This window comes from Megascapheus bottae, chromosome 9 (genome assembly GCF_031878675.1).
Source record: "Megascapheus bottae isolate mThoBot1 chromosome 9, mThoBot2.hap1, whole genome shotgun sequence".
In the NCBI taxonomy this organism is placed as follows: domain Eukaryota; kingdom Metazoa; phylum Chordata; class Mammalia; order Rodentia; family Geomyidae; genus Megascapheus; species Megascapheus bottae.
In genome coordinates, this window is record NC_143517.1 from 12167030 (window position 1) to 12176079 (window position 9050).

Genomic DNA, 9050 nt, shown 5'->3' on the forward strand with positions numbered 1-9050 from the left:
AAAGATAGAAGACAATGTTATTTCATGTTATTGAGCAAATACATGATATTTGAGTCAGCTTGAACCAGGTACTAATTAAAAGTAGCCCATGGGAAATAAGGAACAAAAAGGCCAGGCATCCAACAAAGTGCTAGTTGAGCAGTCCATCCTCATCCCTGTGACCCAGGGTCCCCCCCAGATTCCAGTGCAGACACAGTTATCATTTATGGCTTTTGTTGTCCAGGGAGGCGGAGTGAAAAAATCCTTGGTAAATGAATTCTAAATCACCACTGAGTTTATGTCATAAAAACAAGTCATATTTCTCATTTATTTAAATTAGCGCTTTTATTTATTTGTCTCACGAGATATTTGCACAATTCACATTCTTGTCCCCCTAAGACTTTATTCTATTCAACAGAATGTTTTGGAGGAAGATAAGGCCCTGTTCCCTGTTTTTATTGTATGTAGTCCCAAGATACAACACAAGCATGCAGGAGGAAGCTAGGACTCATCTCCTAACTCCAAAGGCCCAGAAGCTAGACGACACTGAAACTTTCTCATGTCTGAAAAAATCCATATGAAAGATTCCTAAAGAAGCTTTGGCCAGAATTCTATAGCCAAAATGATCACAATATTCTAGCCAATGCATATGTTAAAAAAATCACTCACAAAGCGATTTAATATGCCATCTCTGTTTAAAACTGCAGACTAGAATTAGCAAGTAGCTTCAAAGAGCACATTTGAGAAGTGAAATATAGTGCTTTTTGCTTAGAAACCTGGATAATCACTGACTTTCCATGTGGGAATGGCGCAATCCCACGTGGCAGTGCTCATGGAAGCATACTTTATAGAAATAATAGCACCCTGCTATAATCATGAGTATTAAGACCACATGAAAGGTGTTTCTGACCTTGGACCACTGGGAAAAATCCCAAAGCACTGCAAGTCAAGGAATTCTTAACAGTCAAGATAGTTCCATACAGGAAGAAATTAAGAACACGATCATTTCTGTTCAGTGACCTTGCTGCAAGAAAGCTTGCACTCACAGTCTTATGTAGCATTTAGTTAATTTTGGGCAAAATTTGAAGGTCTGTTTTGTTGGTAGAGAGAGAGAGTGTGTGTGTGTGTGTGTCAGTGTCAGTATCGAGGCTTGAGCTCAGAGCCTCGTGCTTTAGGCTTGGCAATTTTTGCTCAGTGTTGGTGCTTTACCACTTTAGCCATTCCTCCACCTTCAGCTTCTTGGTGGTTAATTGGAGACAACCATCTCAAAGACTTTTCTGCTCAGGCTGGCTTTGAAATGTGATCCTCAGATGTCAGCCTCAGTAGGTAGGAGTACAGGTTTGTGATTTTTTGTTTGTTTGTTTTGTTTTGTGGTGCTGGGGTAGAAATCTCAGAACTTCACATTGCCAGGCAAATGTTCTGCCATATAGCTAATCCTCCCAGCTCATCAAAGATCTATTTACAGAAGAATGAGATGCTGCCAATAGTATGTAGTATCAGGCAAAGAGAGATTTCAGGCCATAGAATTCTGGCTATCATTTTTTTCATGTAAAGGCAGGTATATGTGGTACCACTGAGGCATTAAAGTCACGATATAATTCAGCTTTTCGGAACAAATTCCAGGGCTTTCCAGAGTATTGAGTGCTATGGTTAATTCCATGGCTGTACATGGAGAATATCAGGTGCTGCACAGAATGGTGCCACATGGCAGGCTGCCTGGCCTGCAGCTGTTCCCATAACACTGCATGTAGGGGTGGTGTAGCCCCATATTCCATCTTCTCCTTGTTCATTCTAGCTACGATTAGAAATTTAGAGTCCCGCTGTCTCCTCCCTTCACACAAATGGTCCTTCTGCCTAGTAAATGTGATCTTCTATTCCCGATTATTCCTCCTATTTAAATGTCCTCTCCTTTCCTTCCATGACTCCATCTGTTATCCAAGGTAGAGTGCTTGCTATTTGCCTTAGTCACTTCTTGGTTTTCTTCATAACACTTGTGTGTTAGATTTTACTTATTTGTCTGGCATTCCAATTAACCCTTTCCATTAATAATCATAATATTGATTGCTAGTGACTAGGAAGTGATACTTTAGGTTGCTTACCTCAATTAACAGGGGTAAAAGGCCAGGAACACTAGAATGTTTTCTTGCCAATGATGAATTCAGCTGTAACAAGGTAAAGCAGACACAGACCAAAGAAAGAGACAGAATCTTCCTTTTTAGTCCACCAATAGACATTTGTTCTTGCTTTATCTTCTTCATATACACCTGGTCCTTGGGAAGAAATATGCTTACCCTTCTCCTTTTCTCCTCGTCACTTCCCTGTACAACAGTTCCATCACTTCTTTCTCTAACTCCTGGGCAAGTTGCAGGTTACTGAGGCTGGGCAGGTGTGCAGGTGGATTGATGTAGCAGTGGGCAGATGGTCAGATAGGCTGGTAGACAATGGGGCAAATAGGGATTTAGGATCTTCAAAGCCTCCAGGTCTTATTCATAGAACTAGGACATAAGAACCATGTTCCTTCCTGGTCCAGCCCAAACACATTCAAAGCTCCAAGGGCCTAGAGTTTGATTATGTCCAGTATTTCCCACTCTTTCTATTTTCTTTTACTCTAACTTTGTGAAAGGCAGCTCTCCAAAGGAAGCCCTCAATCCAGGAAGTGGCAAGGGAGGGGGAAAGTAGCAGCCTTATAGAAGTAGCAAGGCCATTGAGAACACAGACATAGAATCACAAAAGTTTGTAAACTTAATGTGCATGAGAATGATATGAACCGCTTTGTTTTTTTATTTTTTAATTTTTGAGACAAGATCTTTTTAGTAGACAAATCTCTAGGTCACAATCTTTCTGTTTCAGCCTCTTCAAGTTTTGGGATTTAGCTTTGCAAAATTCAAATTTTCAGATCACCCTAACCCCTTGCATTGCATGAGGTTTATCTCAGGGTAGAGCAGATACTCAGCATATGTAAGGCCGTTGATTAAATTCCCAACACCAAACAGCAGGAGCAAGGACAGCACGCCAACCACTACTTCTCCGCAGTAGAGATGGAGCCTAGAATGAACACTCTAAATGTAACACTCTAAATGTAACATTACGTTGATAATATTATAAAATCTAGTCTTTTATTCTTTAGCAATCATCAAATAACTCAACCACACCTCTGCTGACTGAAGCCCACTCCATGTTAGTACCAGTTTTCCCTCGACATATCATTTCCTTCTTCCCAGGCTGAAAGCAGAGGGTGCAGTGACATGGTGACAGGTGTTCACCCCTATGCTGACTGTCATTGACTTGCCCTTTCTTGACTGGGATTTGCCAAGGTTTGAAGCCAAAGCTTTACTTGCTGCTCTAGGAGATGGCCAGACACACCAACATTTTTCTGTTATCAGAGATGTATATGTATGTGTGTGTGTGTGTTTGTGTGTGTATGCAGGGGTGCAAGGATGTGTGCTTTGGTTTAAGATAGTTGTATTGGCCCTTTAGCTAAATTTGTGGTGCAGGATTGTCTCGAGGTAGGAAGATGAATGAACATTTTAGTGAAAATAAAATCAGCTTAGCATTTGAAAGAGGAGGAAAAAGACAGAGATGTCTTATTAGGACCCTTGAAAAATGACCCAGACATGGTCCCTAGTTAAAAACTCAGTCCACCTACAGGAGATGCTGAAAATCTGCTTCTATTTACAGTTGTTTATCTAAGATTTCTTGCCAAGCTTTCTGGATATATATGGCTATATTTTTTCACCTACATGCTTTTCTTTGCATATCAACTGTCAATTTATTTGTAATAATGCAGATTATTTTTGGCTGACTTTTGAATGATTTTGTGTTTTTATGTGAAAATGGGTGTGTTTCATGCTTTGAAAATTCATGTTTCTCTGAGTAATGCCACCCACTGAATAGCTCTTCTTTAGCAAGTGTTGGAAGACTGCCCAGTTTCTGTCCAAACCCTTTTATGGGTTCTTATGTATAACCTGTGTTGTCTTGGAATTCAATATCATCAACCCTGAGACATTTGGCTAGTCAAAGAGATAAGATGAAATGTTTGCATTTCTATATGTTTCTTTTTCCAAAATGAAAACAAGTTGCAAACATCTGGAGGCAGCAGTCTGGTGGGCTGAGCTGCAAGAATGCTATGGAAGGGTCATGAAATTTGTAATCCTATCATGTAGGTTCAAATCCCAGCCCTGCTGATAATAACATAGTCCTAAACAAGTCATTTATTTTTCCTAAGCATTAAGTTTATCATCATCATTAGTATTCTCCTTGCTTCATGGGGTGGTTATTAAAGTCACACAAAATGGTAGCTATCAAAGCACTTAGTCAACTACATTGTAGTCTATCAGATTTCAAACTGTCCAGGGCTCCAGGAGAAAGCAGCTGTCTAAAGAAGAGAAGTAGTAATTGTCACAGAAATTGTGCATGAGAGGTTCTATAAATTGTTTTAAAAAAGTGTGCCACCAAATAATGACAATTCTATTCCTGGTGTATGCTCAAAAAGGTTATCTTCAAGAAGCAAGGGTGTGAAAAGGAGATGCTATAGTTTGGTTCCTAAGGGCATGTTCTGAAGGCTTGATTGACAGCCTGTGGTAGGTAGTGGAATCTCGATGATGTATGGCCTGGAAGGGAGGACTTTAGGGCATTGGAGGTGTGTCTTTGAAGGGGATGGTTCCACCCTGAACCTGGGACCTGTCTCTCTTTCCTTCCTGGCTTCCATGAGGGAAGCAGACCTTTTCATGATGGACTCCCTGCCGTGTTCTGCCCTGTGACAGGCCCTAATCAACATGGCGTAGTGATCATGGATTGAATCCTATGACACTGTAAACAGAAATGATCCTCTCCTCTTATTAGTTGATTTATCGCAGGTATTTTGTCACAGTGACAGAGAGGTAACTACAAAAAGGCATCCGAACAGGTAGTCTCCATGTTGAAACCAAGGACACCAGGACTGGACACTCAAGGTTGGCAATTCTATTTTTGAGCCAATGGCAAGCATGGGGTACAGATCTTGTCTTTTTTTTTCCTTTAGTGCAAAGTATTTACTGCAGGAATTAGGCCAAGGTTCCATTCAGGTGGCTCCGGATGAGGCAGGGTTCACTCACACAGGGAGCGTCTGTGGTCCCAGCTCAGAGCTGGGAGAGGATGTTGGGAGCCAGGTTGCCTTTGAGGCCTGTGACGTTCGAGTCCACATTCAGGACCTTCGCTATTCCATCCTCTATCACCATGGAAACCTTGTGAGCCTGTGATTCCCAAAGAGGGGCACCATGGAATCATCTAGTAACAAATCTGTCTCCTTCCGAAGGCCCCAGTAGGGTGAGCCAGGAGCCGAATCTTGCCTTCCGCCTGATGCATGCGTCACGAGAACATCGTTACCACACAGGCAGGCTAAAACCTGCACACTTTTGTCCTTCGAAGCCAGCCTGGTCCGCATATCCAGGCAAGTGGGTTCTGTTTCCGGACTGCCCTTCAAACACCTCGGTGGAGGGAATGGAATCTCCCACTTGATGGGGCTGGGTCCCGCGTCACGCTCCCACTGACCTCTTGGAACTCAAACGCAGCAGCTCGAGTTAGCACCGGGCTGGTGTGTCCCAGATCTTGTCTTTTTATTCTCCTTCTGTTTTTCAGGTGGCCTTATTCAGTCTCATAATATTTAATTATGTCCAAATACTAAAGATGCTTTAGGTTACTGCTCAACAACTAAACCTTTCTTGTGCCCCAAAGATCTATTAAATCCAATTTCCAACGCCATCATTTGAATATCTCATAAGTATTGGAAAATTATTGAAAAAAAACTATTTCCCCCTCATATTCCCTTCCCACCAAGCTTTGTTTATCCCAACAAATGAAAATGTTGTTCACCTAATGCATGAGATTCAAGTGGTAAGATTTGTCTACATTGGATGTTTCACTAGACTCAGGCAAGCTTTAGTTTCCAGCCTTATCAACCCAGTGACTTTTGGTTAGTTTTTAAAATCTTTCTCAGCTTCAGTTTCTTTATTGGAAAATGAAAGTAACAATAGCAGTTATCTGTGTAATTTTGTGAAAATTACATGTGAAGTCTTTAGAACACTGTTTAGTACATTGTAAGCGCTATGAAAGGCTTACCTAAATATCATCTAAGTTCTAGTGACTTAAATGTCAGTAACAAATACTGTTAGTCCTCTTTCAAAAGTTAGTTTGAATTTGATCACTTTTCTCTAATACCACAATTTCAATCCAGATGGTTTTTTTTTTTTTTACTATCTCTACTGATTTTCTGGAGAACTGTGTTTCTTTTTCTTTAATTTAAAATTTTATTAAGTAGTTGTACAAAGAGGTTGCACTTCCTTAAGTCTGGTTATAACCAGACTTTCCCAGCCTTCGTTTTCTATCTTTGACTGGACATGCCCTGCAGAACAGGCAGAATCCAGCTCCAATTTGTAAGATTATACTTTCTGGGCCCTGTCTTTCTTTCCCAATTTGTCACTACTCTCCACATCACTCCAGATAGGCTAAACTACTCTTGTGCATTGATTTTTGTCTGCTCAAATGACACTTCTTCCATGAGAAGTTCCCTTATTTCTTCTGCCAGGGAAGATCCTCAAGCAGCCACTATTCCCTATGGTCATATGAACTTTCTTTATTTCTAGCACTTAACAGGATCTGAAATGACCATATTATTGGTTGGATCTGCAGGTTGCCATCATCTCTCCTCACAGATGTCAGGGGAAAGTGTGCCTATTTTGTAGCTTTGTCTTGGCAATCTTAAACTTCACCAGATACTGCGGTTCTTTGAAAAAGAGAAATAAATGAATGGAGGCAAAGGAGAATGTCTTTGTATCTATAGGATGTTAAATAGCTATGTAAAGCCAAGAGTATTATTTAAAAACGTAAAACTTTTCATTTTAAGCATTTGAAAATGTGCTATCTACACCTTGTTTGTAAATTTGTGTTGTCTTTCTAGATCTATGTAAAATTTACAAGGACAGAAATAAAAAGTAGCCATAGATACATCCTCATCCCAACAAACAGACACACACATACTTCTACTATTTCAAGTTTTGTTTGCTTTAGGTCACCCAAGGTTAGCTTCTCCTCTGTGAGCAGGGAGTACATAGATGCCTGTGGTTTATAGGAAACATCATCTTCAATCCTAAATATGAAGCAGCTCATATTTTCCTATATATTGCTTAAACAACTGTGATTAAAAAACAAACAACTTTCTATCCAAGTATTTTTTTGTCTCCTTATGAGTCATCTAAGCATCTTTTTCTACCATAAATGAGTTAAACGATAATCATGACTGGGGTACATAGCTAATTTGGTTTTATGGTTTGTATGTATATGTATATATAAACAAACATGAGCTTTCAGTTAGCACCATTATGTTTTCAAGAGTCATACCATATGTTTCAATTTATTGTAACTATATTGTTATTTTGAGTTAATTTATGCAAGAAAATTCTGCTCCTTGCTATTAAGGAATCATCTTATGGCTGAGTGTTAAGAAGCCATTAATTAGCTCTTTAATGATGAATTGATCAGGGTAGGGAACTGACATTCACAGACCATGATGGTCACTTAGCATGATATGAAAGTCTTGATGCCAGCTGTTTAATGATAGGAGGGTGATTCAGAATATATAAGAATTAGATATGGCTAATTATTCTAAGTAAAAAATTCATAACCACATTCAGACTATGTTAGATATATTTTGCATGACAGCAGGGAGTCCACAATGTTTACTAAGCACCTAAAATGCACCCAACACTATGTGATTAGCTAATGGGCTATTAAGTCACTTATGGAGAATCATGCTTTCAATGCTGTTTTAGAGAATCTGTTTTATTTTATTACTGTCTACTTAGATCAGATTAAATACTCATTTAGTCACCTAAACTTAGGTCTGTTTTCTGAAAGCTAAATCTTGAGACTTATTGATAATGCCATTTTCTATGCTGATGAATCACTTAACCAAGGATGACCTTAATTTTTTCTGACTTTTCCCTTATTGTTTTCTTTTCACCTGACATCTGAACCAAATTCTGATTAGAGTTCTCATTACTACACCTGAATGTCTTCCACATGTAGTAAATGTGAAATGTTTTCGTCAGAGCGTGGAAATTGTTACTTTTCTTTTTCACCATATTATGATTGATTTTCAGACTTCAAGAATTCTTATCCATTTTAGGAATACATCATGGCAAAGAAACCGTGTTATTGTGAGCTTTGAGTGGGTTAAAAATGACTTAAAACACATTCTTTTTATCCATATGAAGTTGCTTCAAATCTGGTGTCACTTTGTTAAATTGATTAACATTTTCAGATTCTTATGTCTTCGTTATTCATATTACTGACTGGCCATTTCTCCAAGTACAAATAGAGCTGTCAGACAACTTGAGACTGCAATCATTGAGCAATACATAAAGAATGCAGCTGAATAAGTAATTTATGGTATGATTCTCTTGTGGTGCAAAGAATTAATGAATTTTTTGAAAAGACCCAATTTGTAATCCCACGATAAGTCAAATGATGGAAGACTTTGACTTGAAAGCATTGATAGAAAGATTACAGAATTATTAGTACTAAGTATAAGAAAAACATGTTCTAGTCCAGGGTTACAAGCAAGACAAACTCTAGGGTTTGATCTGGCCTACAGATTGCTTTTATTCTCTTCCTTTTGACTAGAGTTAGTGGGAATTAGGCAGTCAAGGAATTGAGGGTTTTGACAGGTTGCAAGTGGCAAGCTAAGCTGCTGAACCAAAAAACCCTAAATGGAGACCTAAATGGAAACAGAGAGCTCAGGGAGAATAAGACAGTAGAAAGAGGTGTTGAACAAGGACAAAAGAGTGAGGAAATGAGGCACACACTTAATCCTTGACACCATGACCCTGTGTAGAAAGAAAGGGAGATCCACCAACTGATGAAAAACATAAAATCCCCTGGACAGTGCCATTGCTATGACTCAGTCTTTCTGAGTCCTTCCACTCAGGAGTTTGATTTCTCAGTTTTAATTAACCCTGCTTACTACTTACCCATTGTTACACACCTTCATTCTTTGATCATCCCTGCCAGAACTCCATTCACATTACTTGCCATTA

At 39.2% G+C, this 9050-nt stretch overlaps 1 protein-coding gene across 1 annotated transcript; it reads right to left on the reverse strand.

The window, feature by feature from the left end:
* Window positions 1–5096: 5096 nt before the first annotated feature.
* Prdx5 (peroxiredoxin 5) lies at window positions 5097–7122 on the reverse strand. The gene is given in 5 exon segments (XM_090339671.1): window positions 5097–5197; window positions 5200–5265; window positions 5268–5313; window positions 5349–5480; window positions 6994–7122. Coding segments are annotated over 5 exon segments (474 nt in total).
* Window positions 7123–9050: the final 1928 nt, after the last annotated feature.